The sequence below is a fragment of the Urocitellus parryii genome, chromosome 5, assembly GCF_045843805.1.
Source record: "Urocitellus parryii isolate mUroPar1 chromosome 5, mUroPar1.hap1, whole genome shotgun sequence".
NCBI lineage: Eukaryota > Metazoa > Chordata > Mammalia > Rodentia > Sciuridae > Urocitellus > Urocitellus parryii.
Window position 1 is genome coordinate 14,980,637 of NC_135535.1, and position 20,793 is coordinate 15,001,429.

The 20,793-nt window shown below is 36.6% G+C and overlaps 1 protein-coding gene across 3 annotated transcripts in view; it reads left to right on the forward strand.

Moving 5' to 3' along the window:
• Positions 1–1,366: 1,366 nt before the first annotated feature.
• Positions 1,367–20,793, forward strand: part of Cry1 (cryptochrome circadian regulator 1) — a 58,669-nt gene continuing 39,242 nt past the window's right edge. For 2 of the 3 annotated variants that reach the window (XM_026397793.2, XM_077798751.1), the window contains exon 1: positions 1,369–2,401. In XM_026397793.2, the coding sequence (XP_026253578.1) occupies positions 2,244–2,401 (158 nt within the window). In that variant the 5' untranslated portion in view covers positions 1,369–2,243. Of the gene's footprint in view, positions 2,402–20,793 lie in introns of all 3 variants that reach the window. The other variant, XM_026397801.2, reaches the window with a different exon arrangement.

Genomic DNA, 20,793 nt, shown 5'->3' on the forward strand with positions numbered 1-20,793 from the left:
TCTCCCTGTGTGCACTTCCATCTCTGGGTCCCAATTTCCCCTTTATCTAAGGACATCAGTCAAACTGGATTAGGGTCCACCTTAATGATCTGTAAATTGATTATCTGTAAAGACCTTATTTCCAGATAAAATCACATTTACAGGTACTAGGATTTCTAAGAATTTGGAGAAGACACAATTCAACCCATAACAATTTCCATTTCCTCCTCCCTCCGTTGCCAAATACAGTGGTGGCCAGCAGTATTCATTCATTCAATTAGCTTTTGAACCCACAGTCAGGATCTGTTTTGGGTATTGATACAAAAAATGAACTGGATAGAGACCCTGTCCTTGTGAGGTCACACTGGAGAAAATCTGAAATACTTTGACAATAAGTACTATTATTGAGCAGGTATTACTATTATAATAGGTACTTTTATTGATATTTTTAATAGTGTGATAAGTTTATATATATATATCAGAAAGGTTTGGAGAGCTCTTAAATCTGCCCTAGGGCTAAGAAATATTTTCACAAATTGGGTAGCTTTTAAGTCCAAAAGGACATACACTAGATGCTCAAAGGTGGTTGCAGTGAGTAGCCGACTCCAAAGTGGAGCGTTTTATAGAGGAAAAAAATAGTACATATACAGGGTAAGAGACAAATGTTAACTCCACGAGGGCTGGCTTCTCAGAACATTACCTCCTGTACCTCCAGTTGTGTGGACAGTGCCAGTTTCATTCCCTAAGTAAGCCTTGCATGAATACAAGGGCATGTCTAAGGCACAGCATGGCCTGCAGTGCGTTGCCCCTTGGAAGAGAAGGCAGCAGTAGTCAGAAGAGCTCTCTCTGTAAACCACACTCTGTGCAAGAGATTAGGGCTGTCAAGTTCATGGCATGTCGATAGTACTAAGAAATCCCAGGAGGTTCTGGAATGCCTGGCACCCGCGCTGCCGATTACCCCCTTCCCCCAGTACAAACGGGGGTGCCGCCCCGAACAGAAATGGTTACAGGCGCCGCACGCTCTAAAGCGGGGTTCTCCGGCTAATGCGGGATTTAAGCACATGGTTTGGCCCGGCAACGTTAAGTGGCGCCTCCTACGGTTTTCCTTTCACGCCAACTTCCCCTTCCAGCTCCACAGTTAACTCTCGGGACTACTCGGAACCGTCTCCAGGGTTTCCCCACGTCCCACTGGAGAAAGCTACGCGCGCACTCTGACGCGCGAGCCCGCATTCCCTCTGGACCGCAGCGACAGCGCACGCGCGCCTTCCCCAGCACTGCGCGCGCCCACGAGCTCCCCGCATCCCCGTGCTCATCCGGGTCTCGGCAAGTCTCAGCCAATGGTGGCCGCTCACCGCCCCCAGGGGCGGGGCTAGGCCTCCCCCTCACCAAGGGCCTGTGGTCACCAAGGGTGCCTCCAGGGGACAGCGACCAGGCGGCTGAGGAAAGGGGAAGAGGCAGGGAGCCCAATATCTGGTCAAGGATCAACATTTTGGGGGATGAAGTTGTTGCTGCCTCTCTGGAAGCGACTGGAGCGCGAGCAGATTCCCCAGTCAGAGCCAGCGTAGTAAACACACTTCAGAAACGTGAGGTGCCGGGGGTCACGTGGGGAGTGCACCCTCCAATGAGGAGCCGGGGGCGGAGCCGAGGCCGCTGACGCGGCGGTCGAGGCGGTGGAGTCACCCGGGCAGCCTCGGGACCGGTCACCGGCCGGGAACCGTCCAGCGGCCCCGACCACCGCCTCGGTCCTCCGTGGTCGCTCTCGGGCCGAGAGGCAGCGCCGCCAGCCGAGGCTGAATCGTCTCCCGACCCTCTGCGGGGCTCAGCTGAGGCGGGCCGTTTTCTACGCACGGGCCGCCTTGGTGGGGCGAGGTTTCCGTGACGAACCTCCTGGGGCTGCCCGTGCCAGCTCGGGCCGTCGTGGCGGCTCGAGCTCCTGGAGTTGGCTGGCGCTCCGGGGGTCCCAGGCCCTCGAAGTTATGCGTCTCCTCCGGGCGATGGCAGCGGGCGCCGGCTCCTAAAGGGCGTCACACGGGGACTCCGCCGTCCGGGCAACCTCCATTCATCTTCCAGCTGCGCCTCCAGCGCCCTCGCCTTCTCGCGTCCCCTCCTCGGATTCCTTTTATCCTGACCCCGCTCTGCCGCCCTTTCCTCACTCCTTGGGTGCGGCGGTTCTCCTGGAAGCGCCGGTGTCGGTTATGAGCCGGACCCTCCTGCTTTGAATTGCTGCGTTGGAGGAAGTCGGTGGTGACCCGCCTGCCCCGGGCATGGGGGTGAACGCCGTGCACTGGTTCCGAAAGGGGCTCCGGCTCCACGACAACCCCGCCCTGAAGGAGTGCATCCAGGGCGCGGACACCATCCGCTGCGTCTACATCCTCGACCCCTGGTTCGCGGGCTCCTCCAATGTGGGCATCAACAGGTGGCGGTGAGTCCAGAGCTCGTGGGATATTGATTTCGGTGTCAAATGAATCAGGTGTGCGTGAATTCTTTGAGATGGGCCGAATCTGAGGATTTAGAACCAGGACCGCTTTGCTCGTACCGTTTAAAGAATTGTAGGTGCTTTCAAGGTGAAGTGGAATTTTTGATTTAGTAGTTCTCAGGCCAGAGAGTAACCGACGACTTAAAACATCTCGGCCTTCAGAGGTAAATGACATGTCCCTGCGCTGAACTCCTCCCGGGGATTTATGGAGTTGTGTTAGTGGTGGCGTTAACGATTTAACACCCTCCAGATCTTAGTGGGCTGTGGATTGATTCCCTTGGCCTCATTGTGGCCGTTGAAAGGATTGTGGTCTTTTAATGTTTACGTTTGTGTGTCTAGGTAACTCAGAAATAGTATGGAGAAAAATCATTCATTCAGTACAGTCGACTCCAAATCCAGTTTTGTTCCCCCTTGAGGTTACTTGTAGAAAAAGCAAAGAAAACAACATAATCTGATGTTTGCTCAGCTCTTCCTCTCAACTCCTCCTTGTGGCTGACAAGACAAAGCACAGTTTTTCTTTCTAGCAAAATACAATCCTTCTAGGGATCAGAGAACTGGAAGAAATCCTAGAGATATTTTATGATTTTTTTCCTGAAAAACCAGGCTAGATGATTGTTAGGCCCCCTGGTGGAAATGAAAGCTTTTGTTCAATGGACAGATTACTGATCATTTACTATATGCCAGGCGTTGATTTAAATGTCAGACGTAGTAGTGAATGAAACAGAGTAAAAAGCCTTGTCCTTCCTCTTCAAGCTTGTGTCCCAGATAGTAAAATATATATTTAGTTATTTAGCTGGTGATGAGTGCTGTGAAGGAAAATAGGGCAGAGAAAAGAGATAAGGAAAACAAGAGTAGGTATGGGGTTGCAATTTTAAATATCAATGATCAGTATAAGAATTACAGAGGTGACAGCAGACCCAAAGAGATGAGGGGATGTAAATATCAAGGGAAATAGTACAGGCAAAAGGAGAAGGCCCTGAGGTGAAAATATGCTTGACCTTTGGAAAAAAAACAACTGATGGAACCAGTATAATTGGAGCACAATAAGTGAGGGAAAAGTAGTAGGAATGAGGTCATAGTTGTCATAAAGCCAGACTGACTGGAGCTTTACAATTACCAAGATTTATGCTTTTTTACTCAGAGTGAAGTGGAAATAATTGCAGGATTATGAGCAGAGAAGTGACGTGATCTAGCTTAAGTTTGAAAAAAATTTTTTCTCTGGTTGTGATTCTGAAAACAAACTGAATTAGAGAGTAGAGGTGGACAAAAAGCAGGAAAACCAGTTAGGATACCATTGCATTCATCCAGGTGAAATGAGAATGGCATGTACCATAAGTGATAATAGCAGAAGTAATAAGAAGTAGTCAGATGCTGCTTATTTTCTAAAAGCAGAGTACACATAATTTGTTGGTAGATTGAGTACGTGATGTGAGATAAAGAAAAAGAACTAGGGATTATTTCAAAATTTGGGGTAGAGGAACTAGGATTGGAGCTGCACTTTGCTAAGAAAAAAATGAAGCCAATCAGAGAAGCCTTTGGGAGAATGATGGGCATTCTCTTTTGGACTTTTAAGTTTGCATGTTTTATACACATCCAGGTGGAAACAGCACATAGGCAGTTGGATATATCTGAAGCTCAGGACAGAGATCCAGGCAGCAAGTATAAATTGGAGCATTATTAGTTTATAGATAATATACATAGTCATTTATTCATCCATTCGTGTATTGAACACATATTTGTCAAGCATCTACTATTCTAGGAATGTGGGGGGTCAGAAAAAACAAAGCAGCCCTAGATCCTCAACCTATTGAAGATTCATTATGGTGGAGCCATGAGACTGTATGAAAATATTATAAAAATGTGTGCAGATTGAGCCTTGGGTACTCTTCATGTTCGAAAATTGTGTAGAAGAACCAGTATAGGGTACTGGAAAGGACCTGCTAACAAAGTAAGAAATCAAAAAGACTATGGTGTTGTTTGCTTGTTTCTACTGTTGTTTTGTTTTGTTTTTGGTGGCACTGGGGACCTCACACATGCTGTGCAACTGCTGTTTACTGAGTTACATCCCCATCCCTAAAAGTATGGTGTTTGACAGGAGAGACTCTTTTGTCTATGTCAAATGCTGCTGATAGATCAAATAAGAGGAAGACTGAAAATTAAACTTGGATTTAGTATTTTGAGGTCTTTTGTAATCTTGTCTATAGTGGCTTTAGTAGTATCAGAGGCAAAAGTCTTTTTCGAGTGATTACTAAGGACTCATTACATCATGTTCAGTGGTTTTTGTATATTAGTAAGTCACCTACTGTTTTTGAAAGAGAGTGCCCTAGAGCCAATTATTTTATATTTATGTAACTTTATTAATTTCCTATTTATTATAATACCCAAACTCCTTAGATTGGCATTCAAAATCTACCTTTTTGCTTTTGCATCTCATTTCCTACTGTTTATAGAATGTGACCTCAACCCTAGCAGGGGTAAAACTCTTAGTTTTCCTTAGAGGCTTTATTTTCTTTAATCAGAATTCTATAGACTTTTGAGGTCAAGAAATAAATTTTTAAAAATTATTTTACTGGAAAAGTACATAACAAAACTACTTTTTGATGTTGCCATCATTTTGTTTAAAATCAATGTTTTAACATTAAAGCAATTTTAAAGAACATTGTCTTAGAATAAAGTACTTAAACAAATGAATAAAATACTTTAAACAAATGAAAGTTAACATCTTACAAAAATTATACTCAAAATTTTATTATAAAATCGTATACACCAACATTCACAGAAGTATTGGTCATAATCAAAAGGTAGAAATATCCTAAATGTTCATCAATAGATTAATGGAATTTTTTAAAATACAGAATATCTATATATTAAACTGTAATTTGGCCATGAAAAGAGTGAGGTATTGATACATGCAACAACATATGTGAATGAACCTTGAAAACCTGGTAAGTGAAGAAGCCAGTCACAAAATTCCACATATTATGTGCTTTTATTTATAGGAAATGTTTACAGTGGGCAAATATGTAGAAACAAAGTAGAATAGTGGCTTCTTAGTACTGGGAAGTTGGGAAGTGTTAGCCAAGAGGCCCAAGGGTTTTCTTTCTTTTTTTTTTTTTTTTTTCCTTTCTTTCTCTCTGCTCCCCGCCTCCCTTCAGTACTGGGGGTTGAACCCAGGGTCTTGCATATGCTATCAAGCACTGAGATATATCCCAGCCCTCCTTCTCAAGGCCCAACCCAAATACCTCATTTCTATAATACCTTTTTTTAAAAAAATTACCTTGCCTGGGGATGATAAGTCTTCTGAAATCTTATTTTTAGTATGCTTCTCATATACTCTTAGCATTTACTGTCTTCATTTGTGAATACTGGTATTATCTTAGTTCGGGCTGCTATAACAAAATACCTTATAATGGGTGATTTATGAATAACAGAGATTTATTTCTCCCAGTTCCAGATGCTGGGAAGTTCACAGTCAAGGCACCAGCAGATTTGGTGTCTGGTGAGGGCATTTTTCTTCATAGGTGGCACTTTCAATATGTCTTTACATGATAGAATGGGGGGAATAAGCTCCTTTCACCCTCTTTTCTAAGGGCACTAAAGTCACCCCTGGGGATAGAGTTCTTGTGACCTAATCATCTCTTCAGTGTTATTCATATTGGGGATTAGGGTTCAACATAAGAATTTGAAGGTGCATGACATTCAGTCAATAGCAGTTGTAGTCTTCATATAATCATTTCTTTCTTACTTAACAGAGGTTTTATAATAGTGAATAAAGCAAAAAAAGTCTCTGCCCTTCTGGAGTGTTCATTCTAGTAGGAAAAAACAGATACCTAAACAAATGTATGCCAGAATGTGTTAAATGCAATGGAGAAAAATAAAGCAGAATGTGAAAACATCCCTGAAGGAAATAAGCAAGCTATGGGGAAGGAGCCCTTATTGTATTCTCTGAAGCATAGTTGGTATTTGATACAGATTGTTTAAATTTTCCTTAGAAGTCTAGGATTTAGGGATGGAGAAATTATTTTATTTCATTTAGATGCTAACGTATACCTTAAACTCATAATTTAGAAAGATTTCCAATGAACAGATTACTTTCATTGTTTAAACTTCAATATATTCATTACACGGTTGAAGCTATCATATGTACAGTCTCTTGATTTTTCAGTAACTGAATCTATAAATGCTACCTGCTCTTTCTAGTGTATGGTTTCAGTGGAAGAGATATTGCCATCTCAATTCAGAAGCATTCCTTTTGTCTGGGATCCATTTCAAATGCTATGTTCAGGTTTTTATTATTATTATTGTTTATTCTCTCACCTTTTTCATAAAGAGAGATAAAAAGAGTTTTATCCTCTTTTTAAAGGTTACTTTCAATCAACATTTAAACATGCATAAAATCAAGCTCTGTGAAACAATAGAACAAAACAAAAAAGCCCACAACAACAAAGGAACAAAAATGTATCCTTGACTATGTTCTTCTCCTGTAACTGTGTAGCTCAGTTCCTTAATAACTAAATTTCTTGAACAAGATGGCTACAACTTGCTGATTTCCTTTATTTTATCTTCTGCTTACCCTTGAACCAACTTAGAACTAGTCTGTAGCTGTACACTACCCTCCCCAGGCGGAACTCTACCAAAAGTGTTTTTCCATCCAAAGGACACTTTTAAACTTTTCACTCCTTGATTTTTTCTCAACATGTGATACATTTTGCCACACCTTTTTCATGCCTTGGCTTTAGTTAGAGACCCTCCTATGTTTGTTTTTCTGCCAAATTTTTACTGGTGTTCTTCCTTCTCTTCTTTTTCTGTTCAGCCCTTAAATGCCCCTGAGGTCTTTGATATACACTCACTTTTCATTGTACATGTTTATAGACAGTCTCATCCCTTCTCATGAAGTTAGTTACCATCTTTATGCCCCAAATTCTCAAGTCAGTATCTTCAGCCCAGCTCTCTCTCATGATCCCCAGATCCGTGTATGTTTCTCCAATATTTAGTTGCATTTATTATATTAACTTAAACTCAACTTGCTCAAAAGAAAGTTCATCTTCTCTCTTATCTTTTGCCCCCAAACAAACAAACAAGCTCAAACTTACTTTTCCTGTATTTCAGTAAATGATACTACCATTTACCAAGTTGCTCAATTTATGGATTAGGTCGATTATATTATCCATTTATTTAACAAGTATTTGACTCCCTACAAAGAATGTGCTGATTACTTTGCTAATGTGCGTGAGTGATAGTCCACAGATAATATTTCTGCCGTCAGTAAATTTGCAGTACAGAGGGAGATTTATTCAGAAATAAAATAATTACACAAATGCATTATGGTGACAGTGGATTTGTCTCTTAACCCCATGTCACTGTTTTTGGTTTTTTTTTTTTTTTTTGTCCAAATTATTTCAGTAGCCTATAAGTTATCCATCTTGTCCTCTTCTAATTCATTCTCTGTACAACAACTAGAGTGGTATTTTAACGTAAAAAATATGATCATGTCATTCATGTTTTAAAACCCTTCTGTGACACTTATTTACCCTTTGGTTAAAGATGAAAAAAGCCATAGATTTGTTTAGAATCCCTATATAATCTGGTCCTTTGCTGCTTTTTCCAGGCTTGGGTAATTGTTTCATCTAGACATTTGAGCTGATCCTTGAAGTATGAAATAATCTTAATAAGCAAAGAATGAAAGGAAGGGAATTCCAAGCATAGGGAAGAAAATTTCAGAATGAAGGAAAAGCACAAGGAAAAGCATGATATTCTGATACTGACAAGGAAGCTGGTAGAGCTCGATCATGTGCATGAAAAGATAGGGAGTATTGTTTAGTACTCATTTGTTTGCTCAGGCCAAACAGGATTAAACAAAAGAGTTTATTGGGAGGTGTAATTGAACAATCCTGGGGAAACTGGCTTTGAACATTTGTTGATGCTAAGACTCAAAAGATGTCACCAGCGTCAGATTTCTCTTTTCATCTCCAAATTCCTATTTGCCTTGGCTTCTCAAGCAGGCTGTCCTCTGGTGGTTAAATACAGCAATGACAATATAATTACAGCAGTAAAAAGTGTGTGCCTCTGTCCTGGAAGTGTTAGTAGAAGTTTTATGGCACTTTAGTAGCTCTGTTGGGACTAGTTTTTGAACCAGTTATTGTGAGCCTCAGATTGTCTTAACTGGAGTTGTGTTCCGCAATGCTGGAAGCAGCTCAACTGGATGGAAGTTGTGTTCCGCAATGCTGGAAGCAGCTCAATTGGGTGGAAGTTGTGTTCCGCAATGCTGGAAGCAGCTCAACTGAAGTAGAATGAGTAGGAAATTTGTGGGTACCCTGAAACAACAGGTGCCTGTTATATAAGAACTCAGATCAGAAAATGGTACAATTCAGAAAAGCCTTGACCTCTGGGGAAATATAACTTCAGCTGAGTGAAGAAGAGAGACAGGATACAAGGGAGGCTTTGTCCAACAATTCTAATGTAAGATAATATGGGCTTAGGTTATAGAACACAGGAATAGACTATATTTAGATGAGAAAAAATAGTGAATTCAGTTTGGGTCACTGGTGAATTTGAATTACTACTAAGATATCAACATAGGGAAATGGACATTCATTTCTGGGACTGTAGACATTAGAGCTGTGGATATGAGAGTAATTCCTAGATGAGTAATAGGTGAAGCATGATTGTATGAGACTGTACAGAGTAAGACCCAATCAAAACTTTGGTGAATACTTAAGACAAAGAGAAACTGATGACAGAGAGGAGAATAAGAGAGAGAGAAGAAGAGCCAGAAGAGTGCTGTTATCATGGGAACCACGTATGACAAGAATTTGTCTGTGTTGTGCTGGTTAGGTTGAGTTTGATAGTTAGGCAGGAAAATTGTCAAGGACTTGGAAGTGGACAAAGGAAATTGCCATATATCAGGAATGCTAGATATTGTCTAAAGGACCCTTCAGGACTATATGATTCTGATCAAGGAATATGCAACATTGTCCTTGACTGACTAGCCTGTTTTATGACTCTGTAAAAAGGGAAAAATGTTAAGTTGCAGAAAATTAATAGCAGTACAAATCCTTCTTGCCTGTACCAATGGTTACACATTCACTTCTTTCTTCCTCTATCCCTTTTTTCCTTCCTCCCTCTTTAATTTTTTCTTCCCTCCTTTGTCATTCATTTCTTTCTTGTTCTCTCTTTACCTTCCCTTGTTTACTTTCTACTTTCTTTAATAAATTTTGAAAGGGCTGTGGTTTTCATGTGGCTTGCTCCTTAAAGGTTCTTTGGCTGGAAGCTCCCCAGTGTAATAATGTAAAAAGTGGTGGCGAATCCTTTAAGAGGTAGGACCTAGTGGAAATCAATTAGGACATCAAGCTTCTAGCCTTAATAGAATAGATTAAAACTGATCTCATAGAGATTAGTGGTATAGAGTAAAACTGATCTCATAGAGATCAGTGGTATAGTACTTAGTCACCATGTGCAAGTCCTTGGGTTTGATCCCAGCACTGCAAAAAAAAAAAAAAAAAGTAAAGTACGTCATATATAGTAATGGAATACTAGCCTTTTAAAAGCAGAAAATTCTTTGTCATCTTCCAGATAAACCTCGAGAATATTATGCCAAATGAAAAGAGGATGTTATGCTAGCACCATGAAACACTGATATTTAATTTAAAAAGAATAACATTTTTTATGAAATCAAGTAGTTTCATATATAAAATATCATCATATAGCAAATATGAAAGAAACCAATGATAGTGAAGTTTTAAATTGAAAAAAAAAAAGATTAACCACTAATACGCTTCTTATGAAGTAGGGATATGTTGCCCAAAAGATTGAAATTCAGTTATAAAGATATTGATATGTATCCTTCTATATGAAGAGGCAGAATAAGCTATTGACAATATTATTTTCTGTATGATATCTTGCATGTTATATATTAGGGATATACAGTGTGGAAGAGTCAATACTATTGAATACTGGCTTGAATATACAGATGTCCCTCAGTTTATGACAGTTTAATTTTTTAATTTTATGATGGTCCAAAAGTGAAATGCACTCAGTAGAAGATTTACTTATAAAATTTTGATCTTTTCCTGTACTATCAATATGCAGTGTGATACTCTTTTTCAATGCTGAGTAGTGGTAGTGAGCAACAGCTCCTAGTCAGCCGCGCAATCATGAGAGTAAAACTGGTGCTCTACAGTGTACTTTGTTGCTAATCAGTAGATTAGATGTATTAAATGCATTTTCAGTTTACCAGTGAGTTTACCAGGATGTTGCCCCATAGTAAATTGAAGAGCACTTATATGCTTGCTTTACATTTGAATGAAACCACCAACTTGCCGAAATTAGCTATTTGTGCTTATGTGGTGTGTGTAAGAGGGAAATGTGCTGGATAGTTTATTGTTCATCACTGAAAACACAAGCAACAAGATTTTTAGTGTACCAATTAATTTTTTACCCATTTTAGACTAGAAAAAAATGTATGCCAGTATTAATATAGTAATAGCTTTGAGCATCAAGGGAAGGACTAAGTTGTGGTAATAGAATAACACAATTTGTATCTAATGTAATTAACATTGTTTTATTCAGAAAAAAAATAGTTGGTAGTCAACATTTTGTTTTCTAATCTTGATTCATTGTAAATGTAATAGTGTAAATGAAGATGATTAAAACTACAGTAAAGTGAAAGTCTTCTTAGCTTGCTTGAAAGATTTCCCACTCTGAAGTATATGTAGACAAAGGGTGCTTATGTGTGTTTTTGAAATAAAGGATAAAAAGAAAACATTTCTTCACACAGTGGTCCTGCTAGTGGCTTGTTTAAATGGTATATCTTAAGGATACATTATAGTTTCTTGAATTGGGCCAAAATACAATTTTTTAATGTTGAAGATAACAGGATTTCTAATATAGAACTGAGGTGGATGGCTTGATGGTCAAGTTTGATTGTTTCGATCACTTGATAGTTACAATCATTTGTTTAAACCAATGACATTCTAATGACTATATTAACTAAATTTTGTATGTTTACATATTGAAACAGAATTTGAAGAAATATTTTCTAAATCCACATACAACTAAAATTGTATTAAGAATCCATTTGTCTGTTCCCTAAATTGGCACTGTAAACTGTCAGCTTTTTGAAAATTCATTGAGTTAGATTTTTTTTATTTTTTATTTTTTGGTACTGGGGATTGTGGGCACTCGACCACTGAGCCACATCCCAAGTCCTATTTTGTATTTTAGAGACAGGGTCTCACTCACTCAACAACCTTGGTGTTGCTGAGGCTGGCTTTGAACTTGTGCTCCTCCTGTCTCAGCCTCTGGAGCTGCTGGGATTACAGGTAGGCACCATTGCACCTAGCCTTTAGTTACTTTTTTTTTTTTAAGGATTTTTTAAAATTATTATTTTTTATTTGTTTTAATTAGTTATACATGACAGTAGAATGCACTTATATACTTTGATATATCATACATAGATGGGATATAACTTCTCATTTTTCTAAGTATACATATTGTAGAATCATATTGGTCATACAGTCATTGAGTTACATTTGAAGTATTTAAAATGGTTACCCATCTCCAAGTAAGAAAAACCTTGGTATTGAAAGACCCCCGTTTCCCTGTCCAAGGAGAATCACACGAAACACTGGCTGCAAATCTTGTGGTAGTAAATAATCATCATCATTATTATTATTAACTAAAATGCTTATCTTTTATTAATCATTTTATAGATTTTCTGTTTACCTAAATTTAGTGGTGGTTTATATGCTAAATAACCATTAAAGTCTTAGGTGAAATTTTTAATAAAAAGTTTAATAAGGAATAGAAAGTTTAGGAAGCACATTTTCAAGACCACTTGAGTCTGCCCCAGATTATAATCAAATAAATTTTTTGTTCTAAAAAAAATAGAAAGTTTAATAAACACTGATAGATTTTCTGAATAGATTGTATTCAAAAAGACCTGGATCAAACACTTGGTTCCATCCATTAACATTTGTGATCTAGGTAGGATATTTAGCTTTTCCTGAATAGTTTCTTTATATTTAGTAAAGATAATAGTATCTACCATTGTACATTTTATGCTGCTATAACAGAATTATACAGACTGTAATTCATAATGAACAGAAATCTATTTGACTTTTGGTTCTGGAGGCTAGGAAGTCAAGGATGGAGGGGCCAGCATCTATGGGGACTTCTTGCTGCATCATACCACTGCAAAAAGACAGAGAGGGTGGGAGGAAGGGAGAGAAACCAAAGGGAGGCAGGAGAGAGAAAAACAAGTGGAAATGCACACTGGCACAGGAGGGGGCCAAACCTGTCCTTTTCTAAGAAAACCACTCCAGGGATGATGCCATTAAACCAGTCATGCCTAACCACCTCTTAAAAGTCCCACTTCTTCACTGTTGCATTGAAGATTAAGTCCCAACACATTCTTTTTGGGTGATGCATTCAAACCATAGCATTACCTATATCATATTGTTAGAGGATTAAATACGATTTTTAAAAAGTACTGATCCAGGTTAAACTCTTCATATTTTTTTTTGATTCCAGAGTACCAAAATACTTGTTTATAAATTTTTTTTTTTTTAAATCCATTACTTGTGATCCAAGAATAGGTAGACTGGCAGATTCCACTAAGATAAAACAGGATTGTTGTCAACTAAAAGTCCTAGCGACTTTTTCATTTGATTTGCTTCCAGGCTCTGTATACTTGTTGAGGAAATTTCTGAACTTAAATTTAGAGCCTTACTTGTATGTATTCCTCTTATTTTCAACTGATATTCAGCTATTTAGTATTATTTTGAATTTTATCATTGAGATCATTGTTACTATTTCAGATATATATCCTCTGATATATATCTGAACATATCCTTTAATATGTTTTATTCAGTATCTAAATTAAAGAAATATTTATTGTAGAGCTACAGATAACTTTAGAAGCCTAGCATATTATTTTTCATGTCCCTCTTTGATTATGAAATCAATTTTGTGTATTATAACATACATTAAAAATAATAAAATAGACCAGAAAATATCAAGGAACTTAATAAGAGCAAGTTATTTTATGAAACTTTTTTGTTTTAGTCCCATATACACATACATGATTAATTGTACTGGATCATTTTTCTTACTATGACTCACTCTCAAAAAGCTTGAAAGACACTGATATATTCTACTTCTCAGATGGGAAAATTGGTCCAGTGAGATTAAACTATTTGCCCAGACCATGTCTGGGCTTATAGTTTAATATAGAACATGATTGATTGCATTTCAAATTCTTTCTAGCTTCTTTGTATAATTGAACGTAATGATTACATTGTCAAGAGATGTACAGGTACAGAAAACTTTATGGTATATTCAATATTAGAGTCTTCAATTCCAGGTTAACATTTACTCATTCAACAGTATACTATGGGATACAATCCATAGTTTAAAATATTGCTAACAGTTCATAATTTTCTGTCTTGTTCACCAAATATATCATCATTAACCTTGTCATGTATGTATTAGTCTTATAATTTTGTCAGAACATGAAATGAGATTATCTTAACATGCAAACTTATAAGCTTATGTCTTTTAGAAACTCCCCTACATATATCCACCTTTAAAACTCAGGCTTATTTTCTCATTTCCAGTTCTGTGATTGACTCTTCTCATTGAGCTCATTCACTCTATCTGTGATTTTCTGTTTCTCTTGCCAAAACATATATCCTAGACTTCTATTTACTCTTTAGGATTGTGCATTCCTATTAAAGTTTATTGTTGGAGTGTGTGTGTGTTTACCAGGAGCTAATGGAAAAGGACATTCTGTATTTTATTTTTTATTAATATTATATCTTTCTTAGTTATGGGCTTGAATTCTCCTTGTTAATGTTCTTTCCATTAGCATTAATTTTAAAAGGATTATATTGTCAACTTTAGCATTTTTAAAAAAATCTAAAATTTAACATTCCTGCTAACATAATGGTTTTTATTTTTGCAATTTTGAAGTGTGTGTTAATTCTCTCATCTTTAAAACTTGGACTTATGAGAAAATTCCTGTAAAGAGAGAGAGAAAGAGGCATCTTTTTATTTCCCAACTGCAGATCATTATTTTCTTTCCCATTATTCTCATTCATAATTGGATATGTAGAACTTTCTTTTATTATTTATTTTTTATTTTTTTGGTACCAGGGATTGAACCCAGGGCCACTTAACCCCTGAGCCACATCCTCAGCCCTTTTTATATTTTATTTAGAGACAGGATCTTGGTAAGTTGCTTAGAGCCATGCTAAATTTCTGAGGCGGGCTTTGAACTCATAATCTTCGTACCTCAGCCTCCTGAGCTGCTATGATTATAGGCATGTGCCACTGAAAGACTTCATCTTTTTAAACTTTTGTGTTATATCACTTTCTGGTTTGCCAACCCATCAGTTTTAGTTCGTTTTATATTGCTACAACAAAATACTAGAGGCTAGGTATTTTATAGAAATAAGAGGCTTATTTTGGTTCATGATTGTGGTGGCTAGAAAAATCAAACAGCATGGTACTATGCTGGTAAGATCCCCTTACCAGCACTGTGTCATAACTTGGTGTAAAAGTGGAAAGGGAAATGGCTATAGGTAGAAAGGGCCAAGCAAATGGGGTGATCTCACTTGATGAGAGAACTAACTTGATGCTCTGAAAGTTACCTGACTTCTTTCCAAGGGTGGTGCCCCATGACCTAATCACCTTCCACTAGGCCCAGCCTCTTAAAGATCTATCACCTCTTAATACCATCAGCCTGGAGACCAAGTTCTAGTACATGAACCTTTAGGGGACACAAATGAGATAATTTCCAAACCATGGTAATTTAATGTGTCATTTCTCAATGATGCATATGTGACAGGTACTTTGAAAATCTTTCTACTTGGCATTTATTGGGCTTTCTTTTACCCATTTTCATTCTTAGTTCAAATTTTTTAATCTTATCTACAAAAATTGTACAGTACTTTTTACAATATGTTTTGGTGCTGACATAACTGTTTCCCATGCTATATTGAAAGGCACCTAATCTAGTGACTTTCCTCTCCTTTTTCTTGCTTACATGACAGTCATGTGTAATTACTTTGACATGTTTTGGAGACAAATCTTTTTTTCTTTTATCAAAATATGTCTATGTATTTGTTTTAATTCTTGGAACATATTTTGATGGAATAAAGTTTTAAGTTGCTGGATTTGTTTCCGATCTTATTAAAATATTATGCTGTCTTCTAGTTTCCATTGTTGTTGTTGAGAACTTTTACTCCTTTAAAAGTAATCTGTCACCTACCCTGGACTCACAGCTGCTTTCAAGATTTTCTCATTGTCTCTGAAAATCGTCTGTGGGAACTTCCTGAGGCCCAGGATATTCCTTTCTCCATAGAGAATTTAAACTGAACTACATAGTTGTATTAGAGTTACTACCACCCAGGGCACTATAAATTTATGTTTTGAGCTTCCTTGCACCACACTGATTACTTAAATTTGGATTACAGGTCCACCTAAGGGATTCAGTGCCTCACAGTCTATAGATCATTTCTTTTGTTTTCCCCTCTTTTTCTTTTTTTTCCCATATTTTTTATTGGTGCATTATAGTTGAATATAATGGTGGACTTTGTTATTACATATTCATACATATACACAATATAACAATATAATTTGGCCTTCCCCCTCTTTTTCAGCCTCACCACAATGAATAGAGGAGGATTTTATTCTGTTTCACCCCTTCTCTGGAGACATGTAGCTTCTTAGTATCTTGGATTACTATTTTAGGGTGTCTTCTTTTCAGGGTGTCTTGAGCTGATCCTGGGCTTTGACCTCTGTTCACCTTGCGTATGAACCCACTGTTTGGGTTCTCTGGGAGTAACAAATGTTCTTGGGGCAAAAGCTGATTATATGTTCTACTTAGCATTTGGTTTGGTAATTCCTTATTATCTTGTCAGCTCTTCACTGCTTTTAGGGAGACATTTTATCTATTCTATCTTAGTCAGTATTTTATTTCTGTTTTAGTGGAAACACTGGCCTAAATAACCTATGTTATTATTTGAAATTAAAACCCATTTAAAATTTTCTGTGTCTGATTTAAATATATGTAGCATCTATGTTCATTTTGCATATTTCAATTTCTAATACTGCTTGTTTATGTCTTCTTCCTTTTTGTCTTGATGAAGTTCACAAAAAACAATTTTATTGATCTCTATGGTGGATTTATTTTTATATCTCTTTAACATCACCCATTTTTTTCCTTCTAAATAAACTTAATATGATAAGTTCTAAGAATATTAATTTTTAGCCATTTCATTTTTCTAATACAAATTTAGGTGTGTAAATATTCCTTCAATTGCTACCGTATATTAGCTATGATATTTTATTGTCTTTAAGTTCAAATAATTTTATAAATTTTATTATAATTTTTTCCCTTTGGCCCATGAATTATTTAGAAGTATTTTCTTCATTATTTATTTAAAATATTTAATAAACATGTAGTTTTCTATTCCTTTTAGTATTAATTTTCAGCTTAACTACATAAGTGAGAGAATATATTGCATATCATTTCAATTCTTTGAAATTTGTTTAGATATTTTTATGGTCCAATATATTTTCAGTAAAAATGTTACATGTGTATCCTACTCTTCCAACATGGTTTTTAAGTGAAATTTTTTAAAAATTACCTTGGAAATCATATATTATTTTAGCTATTTTTTTAGTATTTACCCTATAAATTACCAGAGGCACACCAATCCATGACTAAAGTTAATTGATAATTTTATTACTTCAACAGATGATACAGGGTCCTTAAAACATGTATCCAAATTGGCCTTCTTCTGACTTGAATATTTAATTTCTGGTTATTTTCTTTCTTTTTTTTTTTTTCCTTCATGGTGCTGGGGATTGAACCCAGGGCCTTATACATGTGAGGCAAGCCCTCTACCAACTGAGCTCTATCCCCAGCCTTGGTTATTTTCTTTTTGTTATTAAAAAACAACATATATTCTCATTGTTTTATAAGGCCATTATTTACTTAACCATTTATTTAGGTAGTTATTTGGTATAGAATTCTAAGGAGACATTCTTAGTCATAGTCACTGTCACTTCCACTATTCGTTTTTTGAGGATAGTATATATTATTTGTTTTTGTCTAATTTAAAATCTTTTCTCTGACATGTTCTGCAGTTTTTTCCATGACAAATCAAGATGTTCTTCTGTATTTATTTTTTATGGATTTATAAGGCTTCTTGAAGCTATGTGTTGATATCCATTTTATCAGTTCTGAAAAAATTTTCAACTGTTGTTTTTTTCAAATATTTCCCTGACCTCATTTTTTCTCCTTTGAAATTTATTTAGATGTTTAATCTTCATGTCTTCATATTTTCCATCTCTTTAGCTCTTTGTAATTCATTTTGTAATATTTCTTTATGTCAGGTTTCTTTTTTTAATCTAAAAAAATTTAAATTGACATATAATAATTGAAAATATTACTGGAGTACAGTGTGATAAAAATTTAAATTGACACATAATAATTGAAAATATTACTGGAGTACAGTGTGATATGTTATTGCATGTTTAAAATGTGTAATGATCAAATCAGGGTAATCAGCATATTCATCACCTTAAACATTAATTATTTCTTTGAGTTGGGAAGATTCAACTCCTCTCTTCTAGTTCTTTACACAATATATAAGAAGTTGTTGTGAACCACAGTTACCATACTGTGCTACAGAACACTAGAACTGATTCTATGTAACTGTATTTTGATGCCTGTTATCCATCGTCCCTCTATCCCCCTTTCATCTCCCCTTCCTATTCTCTAGTGATCACTTTACTACACTCTACTTCTATGAGACCTACTTTTTAAGCTCCCACATATAAATGGGAAATGTCAGTATTTTCTTTCTATATCTGGCTTTACTTAATGTAACATCCTCCAGTTCCACCCATATTGTTGCAAATGATAGGATTTCATTCCATCCTATCATTTGCAACAATATGGCCAAATAATATTCCATTGTGTATGCATATCACATTTTCTTTATCTCGTCATCTATTAATAGATGCCCCAATCGATTCCATGTTTTGGCTATTTTAAATAATGCTGCAACAGACATATATACTTCATTTCATTTTCTTTGAATATATACCCAATAATGGAATACCTGGATCATATGTTCTGTTTTTAGTTTTTTGAGGAACTGTTATACTGTTTTTCATAATGATTATAGTAATTTGTTTCCTGCAACATGTGTATGAATTCTCCTTTCTCTGCATCCTTGCCAGCATTTCTTTTTATCTTTTTTGATAATAGCCATTCTGACAAGATGAAATGATGTCATTGTGGTTTTAATTTGCAGTTCCTTGATGAAAAATCAAATATTTTTCTTATGCCATTTTTCTTCATTCTTGGTTGGTTACATAGAATATTTTTTAGAAGTTACCTAGAAATCACCACATACCTGATATCCTAAAGTCTAGTGTAAATTAATACTTTTACCATTTCTCTAACAACACCAAGACCTTAAGATACATTGACTTCATTTAACTCTTGCTCATCTTTGATATAATTATGTGTGTGTGTGTGTGTGTGTATCTCACAATTTATATACTTCTATGATTTGAATGTCACCTCCAGAACTCCAGTTGAAGTGTAATTGCCTTTGTAATATGATTAGGAGGTGAGAATTTGAAGGGGAGATTAGGTTATGAGGGTATCTTCCTCATGGATCAATTAAGAGTGGTATCACAGGCATGAGCTAGTTCATGGCAAAAGCTCTGGAAAGCACCTGTATGCTTCTCTAGTTCTCCCCTTTTGTAAGGCAGACATGTGTTGAAATTATGGAGCCATAAGATCAAAACAACTGGGATGGCAAAGACACCATTTAGAGGATAATTGTCTGGAGCTACAGTGAACTCAATATAAGCAAGGTGAAAGCTCACCTTGTCAAACCACTGATTTGGGGGTATTTATTATTGCAGCATAATACTGTCCTATTCAGACCAAATAGGGGACACATTGGCCTGAAGAGTAGAATCATTAACTGAGATTGGGAAACGTGGGAGGATACAGTTTGAGGTAACCTTCGAAGAGAGGTGTTTGAAGGGCAGCTGGATATCATTAACCTTCTGTGACTCTCCTGTGTGCTACAATTTGGATCTGGAATTTACCCCAGAGGTTCTGGGGTACATTCTTGTTAAAGCTTGGTCTCCAGCCCATAATGGAACCTTTAAGAGGTGGGAGTCTTAACCTTTAAGAAGTGGGAAGTCTTCAGGTCATTAAAGGTGTGCCCTTGAAGGGAACTGTGGAACCTAGGTCCCTTTGACTTTTTCTCTTTCATTGCTGGGTCTTAAGGTGATTGGTTTTGCTCCAGTCACACACTTCCACCGTGATGTGCTGCCTTATCACAGTCCTAAAGTAATAGGGCAAATCAATCATGGATTGAAACATCCAAAACTGTGAGCCAAAATAAGCCTTTTTTTCCTTTATGAGTTTATTTATCTCAAGTATTTGTTATAGTGATGGGAAGCTGACTAACATACTATGCAAAATTAGACCTTCTCATATTCCTCCACCCTGTTTGGGTTTTCTCCATAGAAATTATCACCATTGAAATATAGGATGGTAGTTTAGGAGCTTGGAATTTAAGCTAAAACTGACTAAGTTTAATATCCTGATCTTGCCACTTTAGTATTTGTCCTTGGGAAATTTTCTTAACCTTTATATCCCTCCTTTCTCTCATTTGTAAACCAAAGAAGTATCTGTCAAAAAGTTATTGAGTGTATATTCATGTAAAGTACTTAGAGTAGTATCTGATATATGTTCTAAACATTTGCAGATATTATCATCATTGTCATTATTTATAATCTAACATGCAAATTTTGTGACACTAAACACTGGAGTTTTTTTTTCATTTATTACTAGGATCAACAACAATTTTGGACACAGTAGTTTCTCAAAAAATGTTTGATAGATAAGTGGGTGAAGCATTATGTAGCTCTCTCTCTTTACAGTAATGTCAATACGAGAAGAAAGATGTTGGCCATTTGCCAAGCCTCAGACAAATTTTAATAGTTACATATGCTAGATCACAGAACAAAAATTAGAATTATTTTTTAACACTATTCGTCTTTTTCTGAAGGATAGAAAGTTAAAATAAACTGTTAGGCTACAGAAAAACATTATGTTCTGGGAAAGCATGCTTTATCGTACATGTTAGGCAGATGTTATTTAGTTGTATGTAAATCCTTTAAAGCCTAGAAGTATAGCTTACTCTTGATTTGGCCAAACCTGGTGGAGTCACGATGCAGTAGTTTCTAAAATTAGTCAAGGATAAGATTTCTAGATTATAAATAGCTCTGTAATTTTT